Source organism: Dama dama, chromosome 15 (genome assembly GCF_033118175.1).
Source record: "Dama dama isolate Ldn47 chromosome 15, ASM3311817v1, whole genome shotgun sequence".
NCBI classification, from domain to species: domain Eukaryota; kingdom Metazoa; phylum Chordata; class Mammalia; order Artiodactyla; family Cervidae; genus Dama; species Dama dama.
This window is the reverse complement of record NC_083695.1, coordinates 70,447,411-70,474,955: the sequence shown is the minus strand read 5'-3', so window position 1 is coordinate 70,474,955 and position 27,545 is coordinate 70,447,411. Positions and strand designations below refer to the sequence as shown.

The following is a 27,545-nucleotide window of genomic DNA, read 5'->3' as shown; positions in this document are numbered from 1 at the left end:
CAAGGTAGCTATGAAAATGTCTTCAGAGAAAGTGTCTAAAACAGCAACTGTCAAACAGCCACCTCTCAGTACTTGTCAATTTCCAACAACTTACTTGTGGTGTGTTCCCCATTCTACTCAATGTTCAGGGCTTGGCCCAAACTTCACTGCTTCTAACCAAATGTTTCAAGATCACATTGATCTCCTTCCTCTTAAGTGAGTACAGTTTACATAAGTGTGTTTTACACCTACTCAACTTGGAGGTGCTGAGCAGGGACTCACATCTCCTGAACCACCCCTGGACTGGGAGATCAGTAGTGGAGTATCCATTAATACAGCTGACAGACTAACTGCTCTGTCTACCCTGTCTCTTGCTCTGACAGCAGCCCCCAAGCTTTCCCCACAAATTTCAGTGGCTTTTGAAAAGGACTTCATCTGTGAAGAAGTCTCAGCAAAGAAGGCACTTCAAAAACTTACTTTCTCACCCTTGCTAAGGTGCCTTGGAGGCATCTTTTTTTCCCCTACCAGCGAATGTGGGGCTTGCTTTCCCTTTCTCCCATCCAGAATGATGTGATTAGGTTCAAGTCTTCAACTTCCATTAAGTACCCAAAGCACCTTGGAGATCTTCCCCCAGGAAAAGACACACCCCCATGTATAACAGTTAAGCTCAAAGTGAAGGGTAGTCTAGACACCCCAAGAAGGCAGGACACGGAGAAGGCATGTTGCCTACTCCTCCTCCCTCGCCCCAGATACGTACCATGCCAGGTTTCAGGGTCTCAGCACTCAGCACTTTGTTGACATTTTTGGGGTTCAGTGATAGGATGACATTCTTTTTGCCCCCCTTTGTGGTATCCAGACTGCTCACCACACATCTCACCAGCATTCCAGGTGAGAAGAGCTCAGGCAAGCCAACCAGGTCCTGCATAATACAAGTGAGAAAAATCTGATATATACCTTTCCCCTAAACTGAGAATTCACTGCCCGACCCTCATTCAGTGGTTTCTCATCCTTAGATTCCCAGAGCCCAAAAGGCAGTTGAAGAGAGTAACTGCCCCCCCCCCCCCCCGACAAAGGCATTGGTTTGTGGCCATGTCACAGTCTTGGATTACAGGTAAGGTCTCCAAACATCTTCACACAACAGGCAGATATAAAATGATTTGTCAAAACAATCTTCTACAATTACTGTACTTCCTCGTTTACTTCCTCATCTTCCACATACTTCTCAGCTTTCTGCAATCTGCGTTCCACCCCCTCACTCCATACTTGATCTCCCAACAAAATCTCCAATGACCTCCACGTGGCTAGATGCAACAGCCCACTTTCCAGTCCTTCTCTCACATGACCTTAACGAGGCATTTTACTCTGGTGCTGCTTCCTTCCTGAAACACTTCCTCACGGCTTCTGACCTTTCCTTCATCAGATTTTTCCTCTACCTCACTGGCCCCACCTTCTTCTGACTGCAACTCTCCTTTTATTCAGCAACTAACATACACTGTTTACTCCTGGTTCAGTCTTTCAGTCTCTTCTCCCTTTGTGTGCCCCCTATAAGCAATTTCTTCCTCCTCTACAGCTTCAACCACCACCTACTTACACAAAGCAATCTCACTGGGCTCTAGAATCACCTATTTACTGGTCGTCTCAATTGTACCTCAAACTCAACACAACCAAAAATCAAATCATGATCATCTCTCCCAATCCTGGTACCCTTTCAGGGTTTCTTATCTCAAGATGACCTGGCCAACTGTTAACCATGCTCAACAGAGACCTAGGACTCATTTCTGACATGTCTCTTGGCCTTGCCATCCATATGGAATCCATCACTAGGCACTGACTTTACCTCCTCAGCCCTCAGCCCATCAATCTCCCATCAATCTCACAGCTTGGACTATAACAACAGCCTCTGAACTAGTTCCTAAGCAACTACTCATGCTGCTTTGATTCATTCTGTCTTCTGTCTACACATCACCCACCTCAATGAGAGCATTTCAAGGGCTTCCAATTGATTCCAGAAAAACCAATCCTTAACATGGTCTAGTCTCCACCCAGCCCTCTAGCCCCATCTCACACCACTCTCCCTGCTCTCTGTTCTAGTCACACCGGCCGTCTTCTGCTACATATCAGGCTCCTTCTGCCTGAACTCCCTTCCTTCCTTCTCCAGCCTACCCTCATCCTTCACATTCAGCTCAGGTATCCCTTCCTCGGGCAAGTCTTCCAGGTTCCCTGGCCTAAGTGAAAGTCGCCTTATTAAAAAAATTTTAAAAACCTAAAAATAAATTCTCTAGATAAACTCTCTTGGTATCTTGTACCTTTCCTTCTTAGCACTTAGCAAAGCTGTCATCTTACATCTTACTCCAGTTACAGATTTCATCCAGGTTTCCCTTACCTGCAGGGGTTCTTCTTGCGCCACCTGCTCATTCAGCTTTTCAGTGTAAGCATCACAGATTTCAGTCACTTGCACACACCCTTGGAGGCCGTTGGGGAGACTAATCACCAGTTCTAGTTCATTTACCTCTTTCACGCAACCCAAAATCCGCATCCCCTCACACAGGGACTAGAAGAGAAAGAGTGAATTATGTACAACAGGGAAGAGAACAATGAATAGGGAGGTAGGGAGGTGGGGAGGTGGGGGAATCTGGCTTCTAGCCCTAACTCTGACATAAAAAAGCTACAAGAGAAACATACGTGTATATATCATACACCCGTCATATTTCTGACTGAGCACCATTAAAGTTTGAAATGATACCACTGTGTTTACAGCATGAGGGTGTTGGAGGGCACGCTCGCCTTTTCCTTTATTCCAAGCAACCTAAGCTCAAATGCCTGGGAGGCAACACAAGGCAGAACACAGGCCAGGGGAGACTATGGAAGTCCGGCATGTGTGTGCCAGGTCTAAAGGGCACAAACACTACTCAGCAGTGTGTGGCTACAAATATGAGGGAGTGCATACTTGTATTATCAGCACTTTCAAGTTTCTATAAGAAGCCAGAAATCACATTCTTAATGTAAAATTTTTAAGTTTTCTAATGTTGGCACCAACTTTTTTTTAAGTAGCACACAGGAGGAACAAAATACTTCTGCAGGCTGGAAGTATCTTTCCCTTCACTATCTACATCCGTGTGTATCTTTCCCTTCACTATCATTTGGCTTTTTCTTTTTTATAACTAAAGTATCAGAGTTACCTAAAAATTTAAGGGACATAAAAAGGCTGCTTCACTTCTCTGAGCTAAGTTTCCACATCTGTGAAATGAAAGGGGAGAATCAGAATGACTGTTAAGGGTATTGTCAATTCTAACCTATGAATTTACTAAAACACAAGTTCCGTGACAGCATCAGCAGGATGAGGGACTTAGCTGCTAAAAAGAAAAAGAACACACGATCCATGATCACAGGCATTGACAAAACTGGAATAGAGACATAAGATATATATACATGTATATATACGCAAAGAATGAAGGAAAAATGGGAAGAGGAAAGAAAGAAGAACACATCAGAGTTTGTTCAAAACCAAACATTGACAAACCTCCACATTAAGGATTTCAAACTTCTCTCTGACAAACTTGCTGCTTTCTCTGGTTTCAACTTTCAACTTTTTTGTTTTTGCTGGCTCTTTCTGGATCTTTTTCCTTTTGGTAGATTCTTCTTCAGTAGAAATCTAAAGCGGGGGAGGGAGGAGGAAAAGATCCAAAAAAATAAAAAGTAGCTTATCCAGGCCTTTCCCTTCAATTTCAGTTCATCTGTCACCCTGTTTTGTCACCCTTCTACTCCACCCCACTCCCAACTGTTCTTTAATTCCTGTCTCGTGGCCAGTCTCCCATCCTGACACCAATTCTCCCTGTGACGACAATCTGAGCTCTATTCTAAAAGCCTCTTCCCTTCTGTGTTCTTCCTCCCTAGACAGGGATGAACACGGGGGTTTCCCACTGGGAGAAGCAATTTGGAAGAGTGCATGAAAATAAAAAAGGTAGAGTCACAAAGATCTCCACCATAACAAGCTGTGTGGTTTCAGCTGAATTATATAACCTCTCTGGGCCTCAGTTTCCCACCATGGAATGGTGATCTCTGCTTCACAATACAGTTGTAAAGATTACATAAAATAGACCTATTCATACAATTGAATGTTAGTTCTGGTCCCGCTAGCATTTGGAGCACAACCTACTTTAGGTGAAGATTTTAAATTCTAATGCAAATCATGATCATTTTACAGAGCCTCATTCAAACCTCATTCAAACTGTTTTCTCCCCATCCTTAATCAACATGGTAAGTTTCTGAGAATGAGAAACAGGGAATTCCCTGGCAGTCCAGTGGTTAGGACTCTGCACGTTCACTACCGATGGTGCAGATTCGACTCCTCGTCAGGACACTAAAATCCCACAGGCCTCCCGGTGTGGCCAAAAAAAGAAAGAAAAAACGGCATTGAAAACTTATATAATAAATGCCACTCATGCTTCAAAAGATATAGCCTTGTGGTGGGATGGACTCTTTAACAAGTTAAATTTATAAAAATAGACTTCAACAAGAATCCTATCTGGAAAACAAGGCTCATTCTCCAGAAGGACACTAGAGAGAAAGTGTTCTGTGAGTCTTTCCAAAAAAGCACACCACTTACGTCAAATAAGTTGTCTTGTTCAACTGATCGCTGCAAAGTTTTTTCTGATTTGTGGGTCTTTCTTGTACCCCCGCGGGGGAAGCTTTCTTCCATAGCTGCCATGTTTGAGTGTCCTAAAAACAATGCAAAAAGTTGGTAATATGTACTTTAGTGTCAAGGCTGTGATCGATGGGCAAGAGACAGAGCCTTCTAGCACCAGTGTGCTAGACAGCATTCAGGACTAAGAAATGGATGGTTTGATGCCAGGCAACAGATAATCCATAATTCATCTTTCCAAAGGTCTTTGCTTCAAAACCACACATTCACATATTTTTCTCCAGTAAGTTATACTTTCAATGGAGCATCATTAAGCAGCTTTAGTTAAGTCACAGATACTCAAATGACTACATAACCCCTTATCTTCAAAGAATACGCACACTTCTAAGATAAAACAATTCTGCAAATAATCTAAAATACAGATCAGGTTATAAGCTATCAAAAAGGAGGTAGAAAATAATGAGGCTTCAGCAGAGGAAGAAGCCTTCCTTAAAAAGATGCTGCATGTTTGAGCTGCATGTTAAAAGATGAAAAGGATTTTGACAGATGAAAAGGGGAAAGCAGAATGAATATGAGAAAAATCATGGAGACAGGAAAAACCAATTATTCTGAGCACCAATACGTCTGTCAAATTGCTCACAAAGACTTCCCTGCTGGTCTAGTGGTTAACGATCCTCCTGGCAATGCAGGGGACACCATTTTGAGCCCTGGATCCAGGAAGATTCCACATCCCACGAACAACTAAGTCCATGCATTACAACTACTGAAGCCGCAGCACTGCAGAGCCTGTTCTCCACAATAAGAGAAGCCACCGCAATGAGAAGCCCCTGCTCGCCACAACTAGAGAAAGCCTGCAGAAACAAAGACTCAGTGCAGCCAAATAAATAATACATAATTTAAAAAATATTTAAAACTGCTAACAAGCTTGCTCATCTTTCTTTGAAGAACTGTCCAACTAGATTACAAGGTGAATAAAGCATAATAATTGGAATTAAATTTTAAAAGACAGGTTGAGCTCTCTGTGTCAGATCTTTCGTTGGGTGTGAGTAAATTAACTTTTACTTGGGCAAGTTAGACCCTTAAGAAAAGGAAACCACAGAACAGTAACCCAAACATATATATACTGCAGGCTATAGCCTGGACAAGGAGACAGGACTGAAGCTTCGAAGGTAAACCGACTGCGTGCTAAGCCGCTTTGGTTCTGTCCGACTCTTCGCGACTCTACAGACTGTAGCCCGCTATGCTCCTCGGTTCATGGGATTCTCCACGCAGGAATCCAGAATGGGCTGCCATTTCTTCCTTCAAGGGAATCTTCCCAACCCAGGGATCGAACCTGCCTCTCTTATGTTTCCCGCATTGGCAGGCGGGTTCTTTACCGTTAGCGCCACAAGGAGATAGAACTGAAGGAAGGTACACACCGGGTAGGATTCAACTGCAGTACAACAGAGAAATAACGAGAACCAGAACTAGGTTTAAGTGAGAACAGAAGGAGGGGCTGGTTCTGAGAGACACTTGGGAATAGGAATCTAAAAAGGCTTGATACTGTGGAAGAGGTGAGGACCTAGAGGGAGCCTAGGAAGGAGTTGGAATAGGGAATGAATGTATTTCGTTAAAAAAAAAAAACAAAACAAAACAGGACAAAGCAATGCGGTCTAGTTTACTAGGAATTTGACCCTTAATTTCACTTCACAGAAGGGGAAACTGAAACTTCAAAGAGTAAAGTGACCCTGCGACAAAGGGATCTGAGCTACTTCCTAGGAACATAACCTGACGTTACAGGGACCACTCCAGCAGAGCCGGCTTCTGAGGTTGAAAGCGGTGGCCTAACCACTCACCCGGCACTGCGGGTGCATGGCAGGGATCCAAAGCAGCTAGTCCTGGGACAGACCTGGAAGCCACGAAGTTTCCACCCTTGTCGCTTTTGCCCCCACTCACCAGCCCCGGGACGCCAGCACTTCTACTTCAGAGGCCGCGCCACTGTAATCACACACGCGGAGACTGGTACACCTGCAGCCTAACGCTGCTCTTCCGGAAGCGTGGGCGGGCTCAATGCCCTATTTCCGTTGCTATACTGGATCCAGTTCTACAGGGAGGGGGAGGAGATTTAGAGACAGGAAACGGAAGGGCGGGGCTTATAAAGGTAGCCAATCGACGCAGAGGGCCGAACACTTCAGGCCCGTTTAACGTGTGAGGGGGAGGTGGTGTCTTCCGGTGGGGTCGAGGGGCAGCAGCGTACGGTGAAGGACATAGGCTGTGGAGTTTGAACCCCTTGAAAGGTGAGTGTGGAGGGGAACATGGATTTAGACCACGCGCCTCCGCTTTGTGGGGCCGGCCTGGAATCAGACTGTCTCCTGGTCCGGGCACACCGCGAGGCCTTCGCTTTGGTGGGGGCTGGCGGAGAGTGGTGGTAAATAGAAAAAGAATTAGAGAAAATGAAGGCCGGGCGTGAGTGTTCGGACAGTGATTGGGAAGCCTCGGCGCGAGGCTCCTCAAGGCCCTTAGAATGTATTTTGCAGTGGAGAAAAGGAGGCCCGCAGGGAAGGGAGGCCCCTCCAAGGTCACTCAGTGACGTATTATTGGATCAGAACGGACTTATGACCCCACCTCTCGTCTTAGTAACCTCTTTTCCACTGTATGCCCAAAGCAGTTTGTTTCCACCGAGCTATGCTTAGGAAGCTGTCCAGCCAGGTCTCCTTTAGCTGCGCTGCAGCCTTTGTCCGGCTAGAGTGAGTGTGGCCTGGCCCCGGGTAAGCGGGTTAGATATCTGTCTGTGTTCGGTCGGCGGGAAGCCCTTTCACTAATAGTAGCTAGAACAGAGAGCTATAAACTCCTTGTACCAGAGGCAGTTTCTGGTACCTGAGCGGCTGTCTCTTGTGTTTGCCTGTTTTCCCGCGAGATCTCACCATTTCGGGTAGATGTCCGGTCAGACCGACCAGCAGTACCGAGAAACAGAAAGCGAGGGTAGTGGGTCACTTTTGGCCTTTTCTGAAGTGCCCATTTTACAGGTGATCTAGAGAGGCATGTAAAGATTAATTATATTTAAAAGTAGTTCGCCGCGCAATTAGAAACAAGCGAAGACCCCATGGCTTAGACTTTGCCATAGGCTACAGTTTAACAATTAGTACGGTTCTGTTTAATCTTAGGTATTTTTCATTCATGCCTTTCTAAACTGATGTATAACTCAAAAGGAAAGCAAGTTTCGGTTTAATTACTCCACAAACTACACTTAACACAAGGATTCCTGATCTTTGTCCAAAAGTAAGCTGAAGTTTGCTGAGGATACTAACCGAAGTGCTTACTGGCTTTGCTGCAGTTGTTCAGCGGCAGCATCTCACTTCCCCTTCCATCTCAGTGTTTTTCGGATCTCGACTAAATTGCTGCTGGTAAACTGTGCCTTCCCCTACGGTCAGAATTAGTCCTCTGTGGAATATTGCAGACATCAGCCTTCCTTCTGTATTGTATAGAGGGAGATTTAAGGCACCTTAAGATTGTTTCAGTTGGATACCACATTCTTCAGAAAATGTTGGTTAGACACAAGTTAGTGGGAATTAAGCCCTTGTTTTCTGTAGGATTTTTCCTAGAAACCTGCTTGATACTGTTAAGGATCCAAAAATCTGTCCTGAAGATGAATGGGAAAGCATGTCTTTAATAAGTTTACTAAAACCTTTAATATAAAAGCCATATCATAAAATTTTCTTTTAATGGAGATTTTCCTACTTGGACTGGACTGGCCAAGGCCTCTAAGGTGACCCAAGGAAGTTTGGAATCCTCCATTGCTGCAAGAACCTGTTCACACTTAAGGTCATTTGTCAAGGTTTTCATTGCCAATTCTATGCTTGTGAATGCCCCTGAAGGCCTTTGAATGGCAAACTGTAGAGTGCCGGTTTCCATAGCAGCAACTTCCTCACAGGTTTCCCCTGAGTCTATCTCATCATCAAGAGTCGGCTGAGTCACTGCCACTGCCTACCAATCTCGACCGGACCTCGACCGGCTCGTCTATATTGCCAATCGACTCGGCGTGGCGTCGGTCGTGGTAGATAGGCGGTCATACAGACGAGTTTTCGAGTGTTGCTCTGGTGACCTTTGATGTGCCTTTATAAAAGAAATACATGCCTTTGTGAAATACATAGGCTCTATAGATGTAATCCCCTTTTCAAGCCTGCTGTATATTCGAGGGTTTTTTTCCCCCCTATATAATTACTAATAAGAGTTTGGTTTTCTGTTACTGCAGTGTTTTTCAAACTTTAACATACATCGCAATCACCTAGACTGCATATTAAAACATTGCTGGGCCCCAGAGTTTCTGATTCAAAAGGCCTAAGAATTTGCGTTTCCAATAAGTTTCCATGGATGCTGACAGTGTAGGGACCAAACTTTGAGAACCTTCGATATGCTCTATAATGCCCAGAAATAGGAACTTTTAATATTTAATATTGCAAGGGGACATCTTTTCATGTCTGTATTTAAAGATCTCCATGCATTGTTTCCTTCCATGGGAACATCATTTATCAGTTTCCTGTAAATGCACTTGTAGTTATTTCCATAAACTGTATTTCAGTTACCATCCTTGAACCACACTACATGTTTCCACTTTATAATGTTTCTATATAAGGATAAATTCCTGGTGAACAAATTGAACCAACTAGATAAAAGGATAAACTATACCCTGTAATAATTCAGTAGATATTACAGAATTGCATTTTAGGAAGGTTGTACTCACTCCAGTTTACACTCCCTCCAGGCAGCAGAGAGACTGCTTATTTTCCCACATTCCCACTACTGCTGCTTATTACGATAAATTTATCTTTGCAGTCTGATGGTTAAAAATTTGTCTCATTTCATATTTCCTTCACTGATCATGAGGTTGATTATCTGTGTTTCTTCAGCCACCTTTGTATTTTCCCTTCCCTAAGATGATTAAAATGTTTGCCCATGTTTTCTTCAGATATTTTGGTTTCGCTTTTTACCTTTACATGTTTTCATCTGTTTTTGGTGTAAGGAGTAAGGATTTCAGCTTCCCCTCCACCACCAGTAGTTAGTATGTATTAATTCCATTTCGTAATAAATAATCCTGTCTCCTCCTTCCCATGGAGGTCCTAAATTATTTATAGGAAAAACTGTAAAAAGTGGTGTTGCAAGGTGAGCTATTCAGTTAGTTGTTTTGGTTGTTAACCCTCTGAGAGACTTTGAAAAGTATCACAAGCTCCAACTTTCAACTAGTCTTAAAACTGATGGAATTCCATGTACAGTGTGCTATGATATATAACTAGAGCCAGGAATGAAAACATCATCCTATTTTGGGTCAGAAGATGGGAGTTAGAGACTACTGTGTTCTGTGTGTTATTTGATGTACATTCCGGAATGTTGTGTGATAGCAACCAAGACAAAAGTCCTCCTTCCAAATTCTTAGCAATGTTTTTTCCACCATTTTGCTACTGATTTGTTGGGTGAGGCATACATAAAATTTACAATATTTATATGCAATATGTATATGCTAATATACAATACTTATATGACTTTAATTTAAAAAAAATTTTTTTTCTTTTAAATAGCATCCTAACCAATTTGTTGCCTTCTTTCTTTTTTTTAAAAGATTGAAATCATGGCAGGTCCAGAAGCTGATGCCCAGTTCCATTTCACTGGTATCAAAAAATATTTCAACTCTTACACTCTCACAGGGAGAATGAATGTAAGTATTAATGATACCTTTAAGTAGTTATGTTTTAGAATAATATAGATGTGACAACAACTCTTGTTTGCTTTTTCCTTTCTTTTTTAGTGTGTGCTGGCCACATATGGAAGTATTGCTTTGATAGTCTTATACTTCAAGTTAAGGTCTAAAAAAACTCCAGCTGTGAAAGCAACATAAACAGTAAGGAGATAACATTTAAAACTTTATGACTTTGCCATTTTGATGTTAGGGTTCCCCTCCCCCACACTATAAAAGTTATACTGTTGTCATTGTTCAAAGTTTTATTACATTCAAAAAAAAAGAAAAATATTATCCATGTCTCCATCACCCTGACAATTTTTGTTAATATCTCAGTTTAGCTCTTTTTTATTGTATTTGTTTGGTTTCCAATGGCTATGATCCATCTGTAATTTTGCTTTATAACATGTATGTTCTCTATAAATTTGAATGCATGGGAGCTCATGGATATATGATTTATTTTATACAGATCTGTTTCCTACTAGAATTTTTTAAAATATAAATAACATTACAATGAATGATTTTGAGCAAGAAGTGTTTATACATGATTGTTCTCTTAATTAAGTGCCTTCTGAAAGGGTTGTGGGACACCTAGCTTTCTCTCTCTCTTCCCCACCCACCCCCTGCAGTGTTAAATAATGTCAGTTTCTAATAGTTTGATGAGTAAAAATTTTTTTTGTGTGAAGTTGTATATTTTTTCCATTTGATTACCATTTGTATTTTTAACAGTCTCTGTGTTTTTATTTATTTGGGACTTTCTTTTTGTAAAGATCCTCTCTTTCTTGTATAAGCTCTTTTTGTAATTTTTTTGGTAGTAATTATTTTTTTGGTAGTAATTATTAACCAGCCTTTGAATCAGTTGCAAATGCATCTTGCTTTCAAATTTTTTTGCAATTCTGTCACCTAGACTTCATTTTCTTCTTAGTGCAACCCAACGCCCATTTGCCCTTGCTTGTATAAGTATTTTGTTGGCAGTAGACAATGTACAGAAAACCCAAAACCTAGATTTTATCTACTGTAGCTTTCCATGACAGAAAATTTTTTCCTCTGCTCTTAAGACCGTTTCCAGTCCCAAAATTATTGACGGTAGTGGACTGACTGCATAGCCCAAAATGCAGTGGTCCATGGTTTTTTCCTGACAAACAGGTAGTTTTTTTGCCCAATTTTTCATACTACGTGTGCGCTTAGTCACTCAGTTGTGTCCGACTCTTTGCGACCCCAGAGACCGTAGCCCACCAGGCTCCTCTGTTCCTGGGATTCTCCAGGCAAGGATACTGGAGTGGATTCTTTCCATCTGAGCCACAAGGGAACCCCAGTTTTTCATATTAGGTACCTCCTTTCTCTGTTTTTATAATGGGGATACTACCATCCTCCCTCCTTTCTACTATTTAAACTATTACTTTATTGGGGCCGGGGTGGGGCAGATGCTACTGGCTTGGCAAAAAAGTCCATTCAGTTTTCCCCATAAGCCAGAAAACTCTGAGAACAAACTTTTTGGTCAATCCAGCATCTTATGTACTAGGCTTTTACAACAATGTATATTTTGGATCATACTGAATTATTGACAGCTCTTTCGTTAAAGGTGGGAGTTTTAGATTAAATTGTTGAAAGCTGAGAGACAGCTAAATTTGGGGGAGTTAATGACTCCTTTGAAAATCTAATGAATTTGCATTCAATTTCAGGGAGGTTCATGGATAGTCTTTTACTAATAATTACTGAGTCTTAAAAGCAGAATTGAACACGTTTGTGTCTAAACTATTTTTGCTTTGTTTATAGGATTCTGAACTGTACATTATCTGTTAAGTTCCCATGCCTGAAGAAGCTAATGTCAACTCATCATGTGATACTCAATTTGTACAATAAATTATGAACCTGGAAAAGCTGGTTGTCTTTATTTACAAGATATCAAAAATATAAAAACTGTACAAAATGCAACAAAGGCAAAAAACTGGCAGTAACTTGGTCTAAATCTTTTAGTTTTCCAAAGCAAGGCTCAGTACTGGAGGTAAGCAACTGAAATGTCTGACTTCAAGTGTACTAGGTTGTATGTAGCCATTTTAGCTGAAGTAGAACATGGAAGTTAATTTCACCTGGTTTATAGAGTGTTTCGGTGCACTCAATCCAACAGGTATAGATTCAGATGTCAGTGGATGGTTGTACTTCATCTATTTCTCAGAAAGGAATTGTAGTTCATCTTAGCCAGTTAACATACATTCCACTAATCATGAGCCAAGCAAAAATGTTAGTGGATCATATAACATAGTACTTGAGTGCCATACAGTAACTACATTTTTACAGCAGAAACATACATGCTCATGGAATTCTTCAGCTAAAATTCAATATGGTATTATATTACTCAATTTGAATCTTGAAGCAGGATGAATTATTGAAATCAATTGATTTTTTAAACATAATAAATTAAAATAGCATTTGAACAGAAAATGCATAGTTTCCACACAATCCAAAGCACCATGAATGTCCCCTCCACAAACATAATACCGCTTATTCAACTAACGGAAATTAGTTAAATGTGGTTGCTATAGAAACGTGGAACTGTCCTGTACAGATTTTCTAAGCAGCATACTTCCAGATCCATATAGACAAAACATTCTTTGTAGCTTAAATATTAATCACTGAGGTATTTGCTTTTAGTCTCCCTTTTTCAAACAGTAGTTTCCAAAGGTCTTTTAATACCGATGGTTTATTGAGGACTGTAAGCTCCTGCAGCTAGAACCAAGTTTCTTCGAGTAAAATGGAGGTGTACAACTGGTGTTGATTTGGTCATATATGTTCCCAACAATAACTCCTGTGAATTCTCGGGTAAATTTATATGCCCTGTGGCTGTAGTAAAGTCATCAGTCTCTACATCTTCAAATGCTTTGACAGCATCCCATAACCGTACTGTATTATCCATTGAACCTAAGAGGAAATCAAAAGGAAACCATTTAGTAGAATCTGCCATATTTAAATTTCTGACATGTCAAGTATGCTTTATGCATTTACATTTCTGGTAAAAGAAATCTGAACTTAACAACTCTGTTCCCTCTAAAGAATTTCAAGCAGTAGCTTAACCTGAGAAGTCAATATACATGTAGGTAGCAGTCCTGAATCATGCTAAGGGGAAGCAAAATCCAAAATAGGACTTAATTTTGCAATTGTCAACATTCAGTGCTTCCTTTAAATATACAATTGACCCTTAACCACAAAGTCAGTTCTAGTCATTTACCTGATGCCAAAATTTCACCATCTCTACTAAATCTAAGTGAACAGACTGTATCAGTGTGTCCTTTTAATTCTCCAACCATCAAGCCATGTCCAATATCCCAAAGGAGTACTCTGCCATCTGTTGCTCCTGTAGCCAGGAATCTCCCATTGGGAGAAAATGTCAAGGAATGAATTGGTCCCTAAAAAAAAGTACATAGCAAGAATCAAAAGTAAGGTTAAAAATACCCAAGAAAATGAGACAAAAGAACTATAACATAGAGTGGAGTGGTGTGGACAGTATTTTTAAAATGTATGTCACTAGTTAATTTTTAAACTATTTTTAATCTCAAAAGAACCTTGTGTGCTGGAATAATGAAAGTTAAAATACCTTGTGTCCAGTGAAGATCCTTACACAGTTCCCATTCAGGACATCCCAGAGCCGCACAGTTCTGTCTGCAGAGCCCGTAGCAACATAATTAGAATTTGGATGGAATCTGGTACAATTCACATCAGCAAGATGGCCAGCAAATATCCGTAAAGGCTGATAGTGATCTGTAGCCCAGAGCCTTTTTGAAAAATTGTTGAAGACACAAGGTAATTAGTAGTCAACTCTGAAATACTAAGTTCTATCCAAAATACAGAAACAACCATGTGAAATATTAGCTGTAAGTGGGTCCCCCTCACTAGTTTACCTGAGGGAAAGGAGGATGGAATGACTTAGAGAGTAAGCTTTTTTTTTTTTTTAAGCTATGCTATGCAGCTTGCGGGATCTTAGTTCCCCAACCAGGGATTTAACTGGTGCCCTCAGCAGTGAAAGCACCAAGTCCTAACCACTGGACTACCAGGAATTCCCTAAACATTCTTTTTCTTTTTTTTTCCATTAAAAAAATTTTGAGGTATGGTTGCTTTACAATGGTGTGTTATTTTCTTACTTTACAATATTGTAGTGGTTTTTGCCATACATTGACATGAATCAGCCATGGATTTACATGTGTTCCCCATCCTGAAACTCCCTCCCACCTCCCTCCCCATCCCATCCCCTGGGTCATGCCAGTGCACCAGCCCTGAGCACTTGTCTCATGCATCCAATCTGGACTGGCGATCTGTTTCACACTTGATAATATACATGTTTCAATGCTATTCTCTCAGATCATCCCACCCTCGCCTTCTCCCATAGAATCCAAAAGTCTGTTCTATACATCTGTGTCTCTTTTTCTGTCTTGCATATAGGGTTATGTTACCATCTTTCTAAATTCCATATATATGCATTAGTCTACTGTATTGGTGTTAATCTTTCTGGCTTCACTCTGTATAATGGGCTCCAGTTTCATCCATCTCAGAACTGAAAAATATGGAACACTTCACTAATTTGCATGTCATCCTTGTGCAGGGGCCATGCTAACCTCTGTATCGCTCCAATTTTAGTATATGTGCTGCCAAAGCGAGCACCCTAAACATTCTTAAAACTAATTTAACATGGTCCAAAAATTGTTTAATTCTATAATCCTTTAGTTCTCTGTATGTACACTCTCCAATCCAACTCCTAGTCTAACTCAAAGTATTTTTCCCTAGTTTTGGCTACCATATGATGGTTTACTCACTAAGTTGTGTCCGACTCTTTGCAGCCCCATAGACTGGAGCCACCAGGCTATTCTGCGTGGGATTTCCCAAGCAATAATACTGGAGTGGGTTGCCACTTCCTTCTCCAAGGGATCTTCCCAACCCACGGATCAAACCCGGGTCTCTGGCATTGCAGGCAGATTCTTTACTGATTGAGCCACCAGGGAAGCCCCTAGTCGGGGGGCTACCACAAATAATTTCAAGCCCACGATACCTCATCCTGAACTTTTAAAGATATGACAGGGAAATAAAAGGGCTCAGAGTGGCTGCAAAAGACAAGGTTTAGCATCCACTTGGGGAAGGGGAAGGCATGGACTCTTGGTGTAGACATGATTGCAGACACAGAAATATTTCTGTCCCAAATTAGTTTTCAGATTACCTACAAATACTGACATTCTCAAAAAGCTGATAATGACAGAAGTGAAAATAAGTGGGAGTTTGTAATTCCCAACAAGAAACCATTCTGTTCGTTGAATAGGCCCAGTCCTAAGCTCATAATGTTCTTACCGAGCTACTCTGTCATGGCCCCCTGATACAAAATAATATCCATATGGAGAAAACTGTGTGTCCCACACTGGATAGTTGTGTCCTTTATATCCCACCAAGCAAGTAAATGTTTGAAGACTCCACAATCTAACAGTTCCATCCTCTGAAGAGGAAAGCAGGTAGTTCCTGAGAAAAGAGAAGGTAATATATTTGATTCCTAGAATAACTTAGGTACCTGTCCAGTTTCTCTGCACATTTGTATATGTTAAATATAGGTAACTGACTACTACATCTCAGTTTTAATTTATGCCTGAAATTCACAGTGAATAACAAGAGTTGAAAGTACTGTTAGCCATGACACTACATCTACTGAGCACCTACTGAATAAGCTTAGGTTTGTTTTTTTTTTAAACAGTATCTATTAAGAAAATCACAGTTCTTTGGAAAACGAAAAACAAAAAAAAACTAAGAGGTAATGACAAAAAGTATCATTAAATAAGGTCACCTGAAAAAGGCTTCTAAGAAATATGTCACTTAAAATCAGTAATTTTTTACTTTAAAATGGAGTTGCTATTTTCATACCCTATACAAAGCTGGGTAAAAAGCTTTCAAAAGTAAACTACTCAGAAAGTACTATGGTTTTCAGTGAAATGAGAAGTTTCCCTCAAGTATAAATGTACCATCTGACTAAACCCTATAAAAAACAAAAATCTTCATTCTCAAAGTTTCATAAAGATGAAAATCTTTATGAAAGATTTTGGACTGAAAGCAGTAAGATATAGATGGTATTACAAAAAACAAAAAAATACCCTCCCCACATTGCTATAGAATGTTAAGAGATCATGAAAAATAGACAAACATTTTTGTGGGTTTCCAATTCCCTTATCAGTATTAGTTCTTTTGATTATACAAAGATAAATCTTCAGTTGATAGGTAACATGCCTTTAGTATCAGGAATCTGTTGTGAATTTGGAGATGACAGAAGACAGCAGTAGCCACCAAACACATAGCAGGAACCCAAAGAAGCAATTCAACCCCTACTGGAATTACACAAAACTAAAGCTAGTTTTTATAACCAGCAAACCCTGAAGTTATGCATCCTGATTTTGTAAATTTAGCTACTATACACCAGTACCCCAAGATGAATTAGCAGAGGGCAAAATTCCAAAAGATAATGAATGACAGGCAACCATGGGATTTTTCTAAAAGTATTTTCCCCAACATTTGCATAATGTTTCTAGTTGTTAACTTTCACATAACATATATATATTTCATATAATTTTCATTTAATCTCAATGTAATACAGCAGTATTTAATTCTTATAGTTTGTCTTTTACCTATCTGGACTGAAGCTGGCTCCATACACAGGACCACTGTGACCATACAAGATCTTCAACTCACTTGCTGTTTTCTCATCCATGATTCTTTCTAAGACATCATCAGATTCTTTATCTATGAGGCTAAGATCTAAAATGATCCAGAAATATTACTTTTTAAAAATATATTCATTTTTAAGGCAATTTAAGGCAATTATTTCATTTATCAGAGTTTAGGAGAAGAACTAACATTTGAACTGTTTCTCCTACTTATCAACCACTATGCTAATGCCTTTAAATTAGGTGCTATCATTTCAGTGTATAAGAGAAGAAAGTGAGGTTCAGAACAGTTAATAACATACCAAAGTGTACACAGCTACTTAGTCTTGGAACCAGGGCTGAAACTCAATTTATCCACTATATCACAATGTTTCACAAAATAAAACTACAGAAATATTAAAATAAACTATTGAGAATGTGTTATCTTGTTTAAACAAAACAACTAGCAAGAAACTTTAAAATATAACCCTGATCTTAGTTCATTTTAGCCATTTTTATGGCTAAAACAGAAAAGTACTCTCCCAGTATTTGAAGACCTTTTTTTTTTTTTAATTTACAAACAATCATAAAATGTTAGATTTTTAAGTTCAGGGAGTTTTCTAGCCTAATGCCCTCATTCTACAGATGATAAAACTGAGGACCAGAGAAATTAAGTCAGTCTAGCACCCCAGTCTCCTGATTGCCACTCCAATACACTTTTCACTGTTGGGAATGTTGTTAACAATTTGACTTCAAGTAAAATCAAGTGAAATTCTGCTAAGATCACAATGTCCTGGTATATTCCATAGAATAAAGATTGGTGTAAACTAATGAGTTTATATCCTGACAGGTCATCTCAGTTACCTGCGGCTTGTTTGACACTACGAAGCTTTTTAGGTGTCACAGACCACACTCTGACAGTTGAATCTGCAAAACCTCCAGCAATCAAACTAGAATCATCAGTGACATCCACTGCAGTGAGGCCCTGCCAATTAAAAAATACATACTAAACAATACTGTTTTAAGGGAAAAAAATTATAATCACATCTGAGAGAACACATAATGACAGGTATTTTTCTTCACATAAAAGATCATTTGAGATTTCATTCTCTTTTGAAATTCACTGTTCAAATACACTTATATTGAGAACATGTCATAATTTACTTTTTGCCCTCCAAATCTGGAATGCATATACAAACCAAGTGTTTTTTTTTTTTTTAGTTTTAGTTTTTAATTGGAGGAAAATTACAATATTGTGTTGGTTTCTGCCATACAGTGCAAATCAGCCATAATTATAGTACAAAGTATATCTAATTATTTTTGTAATTTACTAAATATATCTTCAGCAGTCTATTATAAAAAGTCTATAAGGATATAAAGAATTCTTAATAAAAAATTTAAGTAAGTACTTAAGTTCGAGAGAGACGAACCACATAGCTTCCTCCTTTTTCAAAGGTTAGCAGAATTCTGATCAGTGAAACAAAGGACACATACAAACAAGATTCTGGTACCAACAAGTTGCTGAAGGTCTTTTAAACATTGTCTTCTATCTATTCTGATCAATGTCTAATTCTCCTTTTCTAACTGCCATCTTTAAAGTTTAAATAAGAAAACTCCATTTTAGTTAAGACATCTAAGCTACTTTTAATGGTTAATCACCATTTTCCATGACTCTCCCAATTTTCTCCCAGAAACTACCCAATTATTTTACCAACCTGGTAAGCATTGAGGAATGTATAGAAACAAATGGAAGGTAAACAATCTGGCCCCAGGCGTACTCGTTTTGTGGTTTCTTTCATATTCATTATCTTATCCAATTTATCTGAATCTTTCAACTCAGGAAGAGGGATTCTGTGAAAGAAAAACAAACTGGAAATTACTCTGAATATTAAAAAAAACTGGAACCATCTATAACATTGTCTTACACTTCCACACGTGTTCCTGAGGTTTTTTCCCTCACCTGTTTTGAGGTGGAGCATTGGGATCTTGTTTTTTACTTTTGGATCCAATACTATCTTTTTTAGGCTTCTTTTTTTTAGGTTTTCCTTCTTCATTTTCTCCTTCTTCATCCTCATCATCCAAAGGCACCTCAATTTCTGGCTCTTTTAATAAGCCAAAAAATACCTACAAGTCAGGAGAGTCAATTTTTTAAAATTACTTTTTTGTTTATTGATACATCTTTTTAATATCTTGATAGGAATTACAATTATAATATGGTCATTTATATCCTGAAACCGATTCTGTACTTATCTACCCAATAGCCAGTCTCTCCTTCTTCCTTACTGACAGAACCCTGATTTTGTTGGAGCAGCAGAATGCTCAGTTAAAATCATTTCTGTTCCCAGGCTCCCTCGCAGCTGAGAATGGCCATATCGTATCATTCTTGCCAATAGATGTATACACAAAAATACTGGGTGGTGTTTTAGAAATACTGTTTTCGTCGTAAGAAGGGAGATTCAGCAGGTATATCCTCCCCCTTCTACCTTCCTGGAATACAGCTGCAAAGTTGGAGCTGCTATAGCCACCTGTGAACACAATGAAGAAAGCCACATTCTGAAGGTGGCATAGCAGAAAGTAAAAGGAGCGGGGGTCCTTGATGGCATTGTGGAGTTCCCACATCAGCCTAGGAGGGCCTTCCTCTTTAATTCATTTTATGTGAGGAAAAAAAAACCTTATGTGTTTCAGTCAGTATAATCAGGGTTCTGTTAAATGCAACCATTCTCAAATCCTCACTAATATATACATCATCCTTAGAACATGAAACTTAGTATACAGTGTAAAATTATCCCCAAACTGCTGTAAGAAAAACGTGTAAATTATGTAGATGGAAATGCAACAAGTTTTCATAATCTGCATTACATAGTTCTTATTCCCATACCTTTGATTTGTTTGCCTCTCGTTTAGCCTCTCCTGCCAAACTTCCCACCATCGCATCTATCTGTTGCTTACTACGCGGCATCCCATCAAAGATGTCAATGTAGAGGTGCTCCTGAACTATGTTCCATATCTGATTGTTCTGTTTCTCCTGAAGATGCCTCTTCAAGAGTTGGTACGAGTCTCGGGAAATACGCAGAACAAATTTACTTGTTCGAAAATCCAACATGGTCTCATTCCCTTTCATGTGTTCCTTTTTGGTAAGACTAGATAATACTCGTAGGTCATCCTGGTAATAACATTCCTGATCTCCATGGAACCTGTTTCAGTGATTTTAAAAAGGCATTTTTCAATGTAATCATTAAGGGATCTGCCTCTCCCCCATATATTTATAAACATCCCAGAATACTTTCAACGTAGTAGTTTGAATAATCCTGGACTAAGTTGTAGAATCAGAAGTAACACAATTCAAAATGATTACAATTCAGCTCTGAATTCATCCTAAAAATGATCAAGTTAATTCTCCAGTGAAATGCATCATAAACATTTTAAGGGAATTTGAAATAAACACCATAGATGAATGAAAGATAAGATATCCACCACTGGTGGACAGTCACATTTGAATGCCACCATTGGCAGAGATTTGAAAATGTTAGAATCTTATGTTCTCTCAAAACCCACTTTTTAAAACTTTTTATTATGGGAAATTTCAAACACATACTAAAGTAGAAACTGATATAATAAACTCAACATACCTATCACTCAGCCTCTCAACAATAATCAGTGCATGACATTCTCACAAAACTCATCATTTTTAGTGATTTCTTATATTCTTAACATTAGATATAAATATTAAACATTAGTACTTTAATAACATGAATAAAGAACAAGAATATGTTGATATCAAAGAGTGAGCACTCCCATTTACTCACCATTACCAAGACAATTATATAAAGCTTCCAGCTTTGGTACCAACTGCTAAATTTAAATGTACTTTTGTTTCTACAAATCTTAATTATTCTAATAATATAAAATGTAAAAATCATATAGTAACATTCACAAAGAGCAGCAAACAATGCAAAAACATTTAGAAAACAAACGATTAAAGATACTAGGACTTTAGCTCTGACACATAGCCAATAGATTCCTAATCTGTTACCTGTGTTAGCCTAGCATGACTCATCAAGATATGAATTATGAGTTTCTAAGATGTGAACAAAATTAGAAATCTCAGCCTCTTAATTTTTCTATTAGTCTCTGCCGATAACCTCATCTAAGCACGGGGTGCTGGCAAGGGCTGCGACTGTTCATGACAAGGACACACGGAGTCAGTCCCTATGACATCCCAGCTCCCTAGGTGAGGAGATGGCTACACTGGAAGAGGAAGAGGCTTTTTGAGGACAGTTCACGCACGCCTGCCAAGCCGCTTCAGTCATGCCCAACTCTCTGCAACGCTATGGACTGCCACCCGCCAGGCTCCTCTGTTCATGGGATTCCCCAAGCAAGAATACCAGAGTGGGTTGCCATGCCCTCCTCCAGGGTATCTTCCCTACCCAGGGATCGAACCAGCATCTCATATCTCCTGGCAAGATGGGTTCTTTACCACTAGCACCACCTGGGAAGCCCTTCTGATGACAGTACTGTAAGAAAAATTACCTTAGAGATTCTGTCACCATCAGCCTTAATATTTTCTTTCAAAAACACGGAGCTACACAATGTCATGTGACAGCCTGGATGGGAGGGGACTTTGGATACATGTATACATATGACTGAATCCCTTCATTGTTCACCTGAAACTATCACAACATTGTTTGCTAATTGACTATACCCCAATACAAAATAAAAAGTTAAAAAAAAACCCAAAACACTGAGCTATCAAACATTTGCTTTCTATACCTTCTATTAGGCATTGTAGAATAAGAATGAACATAACACACAGAAGCCAGGAATCCTGGCTTCTATTATTCCTCTATTACCACTACCTGTGTTACCTGACAAGTCCTAGCTTCTGGGTCTACTGCTTGAAATAAAGAGCTCTCATTCAAACTGTTGAGCACACCTCCACCTTAAACACTCCTTTTCTCTGGCTTCCATAACTCGGCACTCTCCTGGTTTTCTTTCTGCTTCTCTGGCCTCTCCTTTCATCTCTCTTCTACATGGTAGTCTCTTCTACTCTTTTTATTAATCTTCTCCTCCAAATGTTGGGAGTTCCCTGAGGTGCAGGTCTAGCCCTCCCATTGACTTATTTCTATTTCATACTCCTTCCTAGACAATCTTGGATTCTGTGGTGGCACAGACAGTAAAGAATCTGCAATGTGGGAAACCCAGTTTCAATCCCTGGGTCAGAAAGATCCCCTGGAAAAGGAAATAGCAACCCACTCCAGTATTCTTGCCTGGGAAATCCCATAGACAGAGGAGTCTGGCAGGCTACAGTCCCTGGGGTTGCAAAGAGTCGGACATGACTGAGTGACTAACACTTTCAATCCTATCCACCAATATTGCTCACAACTCCAATTTATGGCTCTAGCCTCTACCTCTTCTCTAAGCCCAGAGACTTATATATCCTCCATCTATCAACCTGACATCTCTTAAATGAGTCAAAGGCATAAACAAATCTGAACTCAAGATTATTCCACAACCTGACAAACCCTGCCCTCTTCCAGGGTTTTCCATCTAAGTGCAGAGTGTCCCTATCCAGCTAAGGGAGCCAGATACCCAGGGATTATCAATTACACTTTTATCCCCCTTACACCTGTATCTAATTCTTCACCAAGTGCTTCACAAATATGTCTACTGCCCTTCACCAACACTATCACACCCAGTCCAGTGTTTCTCAACATGGGTGCTACTAGTATTGGGGGCAGAACAATTCTTTGCTAAGCGTGACTACCTGTACATATTGGAACTTTTGGTATCCCTAAGACACCTGATCCTCCAGTCAAGTCGATACAACAACCAAAAAAATACCTCCAGTTTCAAATAGCCAGGAAGGAGGAATAATATTACCCTCAGTTGAGAACCACTACAATAACTTCCAAAATGATCGCTCTATAATCACTTCATCCCCCCAGTCACCTGTTCTCCCCTCGCATAAAGATCCTTTCAAAATGTAAAATCTAATAAAGTATGGTCCTTCAACAACTTCTGTAGCAAAAATGTCTGTCCACAGGTATTCATTTTTTTCTTTCTTCCTCCACAATAAAACATTGGAATACCAGCTGAGCACACAGACATCTAGGTAAAGACCATATTTCCTACCTCCCTTGGCCAAAACTAATGCCATAAAAAAGGGAGAAATACATGCAATTTCCAGGAGGGATGTGTGCCCTCCCTGCCGACTCTAACACTGATATGATTTCTTAGAGCTGGAGAGTCACCTTGCACCACAGGTGGAAACTGCATGACAAGGAGGTCAGTGCTACATGATCAAGAAATAATCAAGGACTCCATACCAGTCCTACAAGTGCCTTTCTTCATGAGAGAGAAATAGACTTTTATTATACTCAAGTCTCTATTGTTTTGGGTTCTAGTCACTCTCCACGTAATCTAATCTTAACACAGCTTCATACTGCTCTTAGTAGTAGTAGCAGTGTGTGCATGCTCAGTCATGTCCAACTCTTTGCAACCCCGTGGACCATAGCGCACCAGGACCTCTGTCCATATGATTTTCCAGGCAAGAATACTGGAGTGGGTTGCCATTTCCTCCTCCAGGAGATCCTCCTGACCCAGGGATTAAACCCGTGTCTCCTGTGTCTCCTGCATTGCAGGTGAATTCTTTACTGCTCTTAAAATAAAAGCAAAAATAAATTTTTATTTAGGCAGCTATTGTTGGATTTTTCAGTGACTCTCAGCCAAATCTAATCCTATCCAATATGACCAACTACTGATCTTAGGGTAAACAAAGACCCTCAACACGGCCTAAGAACCTGTCTGTTCCAGCTGCTAACTAACCATCAAGCTTCGTGTAGTACCAAACCCCACTCCCCATGCTCTGCTCCAGCCACACGAGCCTTCTTTCATCTCGGTGCCTACCATGATCCTTCCTGCCACAGGACTGTCACACAAGTTTCTCCCTTTTCTCTTCCTCTGGTTAACTCCTCTCCAACCTTCAGATCCTATCTCAAGCATCACCTCTAGGAGCCTTTCCTGACTTCAACAAGATCAAACCCTCCATCTTAGGTTTAGGAGAGGCACCAGGTAACCTCTCCTTCATAAAGTGTTTTTCGAGTTGCAATCTGACATTTGTGTAGTTACAGATGTGTATACACATTCTGCATGTGTATATATATATATATATAGCTATATATACATTTTTTTTATAAACACATATAAATTCACATACTTCTCAAAGAATGATTTTGCTTCATTCTCATGTTGATTGTAGACTAGTTCCAAATACATGTGTACAAATAGGGGGTAAAAGAGTTGGGACAGTTCTGCCCGATGGCAGTCCAAGGAACATTCAATGAAGTGTTTCAGTCCGCTATAGTATTCTTCATACATCGTGGGGTCTCCCTGTTGGCTGTAGGCTGACAGCACAGCACTGACATCCGGCTGGTCTTCCACAGCTACACTTCCAACTGTTTAAAAAATGAAAAATAACTTCAAGAAAATGACCTGACAAGCACCAAGAGACTAAGGCTGTTCTGTTAAGGTCCAGAGGTGAACTGTTTCTCAGATGTTTGTCCCTCTCCTCTCAAATACTCTTCCCTGACACGATCACAAAATCTTTTAATGGGATTCAGTTTGGTTCAGTTACCCAACCAACACGCCTTCAGTTTGTCCACATCTTAAAAATTTTCAAATCAACAGCAGGACGATTCAGCACTTTTCCTAGGGATACCCTATTTTAAAAACAAATTTTATAAAACATGGTATGTGCAAATCAAACAATGGTATTACTCTTCTTTCAAGGCTCAGTGCAAATGGCACCCACCACCACCAAGCCATGCCCTGGAGTAACATTCCCAGCTCTCTGAGCTACCGGAGTATTTTTTTTTTTAACCTGAGTATTTTATAACTTTTCAGCAACACATCCTATCCTGTGTTACCTTCACGTATGTACATCTCTCACTCCCTATAAAATACAACCATGTAAATGGTGGGAAGAACTTGCCTTTTATATTTCCAAAAGATAAATCTACTTTATATGCGTAAAACAATTTCCATAACCACCATTTCAAGGCAAAAAGCATGAGTATTTATTTGTAATATTTCAATACCAAACGATACATCTGTCAATCAAATGAGTGTTTGTGGGAAATTTTTTTAAGTTGCGATTACAGTACTGTTATGCTCTTTACTGCACAAATTTTCAGTTTTTTTGGTTACTATGATGGCCTCTTTTCCTTTCTACTGGTTTCTGAGTTACAATCTGAAGGTCAAGTTTCTAAAGAGATGAGAGATTACAGCAAAATAATCAACAACATAATTCATCCATCTTACAGTTCATTCACAAAATTTAGATTCAAAAAAGATTCCTCTCAATCACATTTGTACACATTTCTACTTATGGGTTACAGTGCTTCCTAGTCATACTTCACTCCTGGCAATGCTGCCAAGATTAGATCTCATAAACACAGGTTAATTTGGCAAGAGGCTCTACAATGGGTAATTTAATCCAATAAACATTTTTTACTGGCTCAGGATCACCTTTGAAACTTTATGTTGTGTATGGCTTTTACTGCATGGACTTTGTGACAACAGTTGCTGAAAAAAAAGGGGAAGGGGAAGAAGAAGCCTCAGGTGTCAGGGATAGGTACTTGGCATAAACTTGTCAGTGCCAGACATTTTACATATATATGAATCTCATGATAACCCATTTAATAGAAGGAAAAAAACTCTCAAGCTTAGGAAGAGTAACAATCAGCATCCCACAAGTAAAAGCAACTGAGACAGAAACTGAAGTCCAATACCTGTTCCTAAATGAATGGTTCTCAAACCTTGCCATACATCAATATCTCTTGGAAGCATTTTTTTTTAATCCTTACAATATTTATTTCTCTTTGGCTGCGTTGGATCTTAGCAGCGGCTCCGAGGATTTTTCCTTGCCGCATGCGGGCTCAGTAGTTGCAGAGCTCGTGGGCCTAGTTGCCCCACGCTTGAGGGATCTTGGTTCCCTACCACGTTCCCACGTCCCCTGCGTTGGAAAGCAGATTCTTAACCACTGGACCACCAGGGAAGTCCCTGAAGCATTTATTTGAAAATGCAGATTCCCACACTCCACCTGCACAGGATCTGATTCACTAAGTCTGAAGTGATGCCCAGGAATCTGCATTCCTCTAAAAGATTTAACACCAATGGTATTTAGACTATATTTTGAAAAAGACTGGCTACACTATGTACCATCACTCTCTGGCTGTGTGGTCCAAAGCAAATACCTTGGCCTTTCTCGGTCTGGTTTCTCATCTCTAAAATAGAAGTACTGTCTACCTCACATTGGAGCTGTGAAAATTAAGATAAACAACATAAAATATTTATAGTAAAAGTACGCTAGTACAAATAATGTTGCTGCATCCCTGTCCAAAGCGCAAGAGCCCAAATAAGAAAAACCAAAAGACTGAAAGTTCCCGCCTCTCCTCGCCCACCGTCCCCATACATCCTTGGGCTCAATAGCTCTCCACAGCCTCTCGCTGGAACTGACAGCTCGGAAGAGGGTTTGACTGCGCAGCCGGCGCACTAGGGAAAGGGGCGGGCATGTGGCCCTAGAGGCGGGCCCAGGAAATTCAAAACAAGCCCGCAGAGGTGCAGGCCTGCCAGCCTCTGTCTTCCCGGCTCACTCCCCGCCGTGCCGGTCCTGCCTACCCGGGACCCAGCGGCTCACCTTTACCCGGAGCCACAGAACCTGTCGCTAAGCCCGAGACGGCGGCGGACCCCGAAGCGCAGCTGACCGGAGGATCCGGGGCCGAAGGGCCGGGCGCCGAGGCAGTGACCCGGCTAAGAATCGCGCTAGCCGTCTCAGCGCCGGCGCTGTCCGCCTCTCCCGGGGCTCCGGAGCCCGCCACTGCCTCCTCCAGCAGCCGGGCCTCACGGCGCAGCGCTTCTTCGGCCTCGCGGAGGTTGCTCTGCCGCAGAAACTGCAGCACGGCGAGCAGAGTCTGTCGGTCGTGAGGAGCGCTGGCCTCCGGAGCAGCGGCGGGCACCAGGGCCGCCCCCGCCGGTGCAACGGCGGAGACAGCCACCGAGGGTTTGGGGGTCCCACCATCCCCGCCGGCCGACGACGCCGCCGCAACGTTCCCGCCGCCGCCGTTGGGGCCGCTGTTGGTTGTGCCGCCGCCACCCTCGCCAGCGCCGTCCCCCGCCTGCGGAGGTAGCAGCGTCGGCGGTCCCTCAGGCTCTAACTTGACCGCCACCTCCGTCTGCTCCTCTGCCAGCGCCGCCATCTTGCGGCTGAGCCACCTCGCGCCGTCAAGCGTGATTGCGTTTTCGCCACATGGAGGGCGGGGAGGAGCATTTTACGACAACTCTGGAGGGCAATTTACGGCAGTAGGAGGGGCGATAAAGAAGGAGAAAAAGGAATCGCAGCAAGAGCAACTTTCAAAAGTGAGTGACAAAAAGGCAGGAAGTGGAACGTGGGGACAGCCTCTTGCATTCGCCGGATAATAGTTAGGTTTGTTGCAGACCAGCTATTTTTCAGGCACTGCGATGGACGTTTTACATTATGTGACGTTTAATT

General features: G+C 40.8%; 3 protein-coding genes and 1 non-coding gene across 10 annotated transcripts in view; 1 reads left to right on the top strand and 3 right to left on the bottom strand.

Moving 5' to 3' along the window:
• PDCD11 (programmed cell death 11) overlaps positions 1-6,666 on the bottom strand; it is a 43,487-nt gene extending 36,821 nt beyond the window's left edge. For both annotated transcript variants that reach the window (XM_061162528.1, XM_061162529.1), the window contains exons 1-5: positions 6,557-6,666; positions 4,586-4,698; positions 3,500-3,631; positions 2,363-2,530; positions 737-898 (exon numbers count right to left, since the gene is read on the bottom strand). In XM_061162528.1, the coding sequence (XP_061018511.1) occupies positions 737-898; positions 2,363-2,530; positions 3,500-3,631; positions 4,586-4,687 (564 nt within the window). In that variant the 5' untranslated portion in view covers positions 4,688-4,698; positions 6,557-6,666. The remainder of the gene's footprint in view (positions 1-736; positions 899-2,362; positions 2,531-3,499; positions 3,632-4,585; positions 4,699-6,556) is intronic.
• Positions 6,667-6,753: 87 nt separating this feature from the next.
• Positions 6,754-12,209, top strand: ATP5MK (ATP synthase membrane subunit k). Of its 5 annotated transcripts, XR_009696141.1 has the most exons (5): positions 6,754-6,897; positions 10,215-10,310; positions 10,401-10,493; positions 11,554-11,660; positions 12,108-12,202. XR_009696141.1 is itself a non-coding variant. In XM_061162524.1 (4 exons), the coding sequence occupies exons 2-3, from the start codon at positions 10,224-10,226 to the stop codon at positions 10,488-10,490; spliced, it is 177 nt and encodes a 58-aa protein (XP_061018507.1). In that variant the 5' UTR covers positions 6,754-6,897; positions 10,215-10,223; the 3' UTR covers positions 10,491-10,493; positions 12,108-12,209. The 5 variants fall into 5 exon arrangements, 4 of the variants coding, with proteins under 4 accessions (XP_061018507.1, XP_061018509.1, XP_061018506.1 ...); XM_061162524.1 differs by lacking the exon at positions 11,554-11,660 and having other exon boundaries at positions 12,108-12,209; XM_061162526.1 differs by lacking the exon at positions 12,108-12,202 and having other exon boundaries at positions 11,554-12,101.
• Positions 12,208-27,257, bottom strand: TAF5 (TATA-box binding protein associated factor 5). Of its 2 annotated transcripts, XM_061162521.1 has the most exons (11): positions 26,694-27,257; positions 24,213-24,450; positions 19,875-20,190; positions 18,957-19,120; positions 18,712-18,847; positions 17,861-17,981; positions 16,979-17,108; positions 15,663-15,827; positions 13,924-14,101; positions 13,558-13,735; positions 12,208-13,250 (listed from the first exon to the last, which is right to left on the bottom strand). In XM_061162521.1, the coding sequence occupies exons 1-11, from the start codon at positions 27,250-27,252 to the stop codon at positions 13,033-13,035; spliced, it is 2,403 nt and encodes an 800-aa protein (XP_061018504.1). In that variant the 5' UTR covers positions 27,253-27,257; the 3' UTR covers positions 12,208-13,032. The 2 variants fall into 2 exon arrangements, with proteins under 2 accessions (XP_061018504.1, XP_061018505.1); XM_061162522.1 differs by lacking the exons at positions 12,208-13,250; positions 13,558-13,735; positions 13,924-14,101; ... (3 more) ...; positions 18,712-18,847; positions 19,875-20,190 and having other exon boundaries at positions 18,968-19,120.
• Positions 14,881-14,984, bottom strand: LOC133070856 (U6 spliceosomal RNA). Its single transcript, XR_009696260.1, has one exon. It is a non-coding gene; the product is annotated as a U6 spliceosomal RNA (small nuclear RNA).
• Positions 27,258-27,545: the final 288 nt, after the last annotated feature.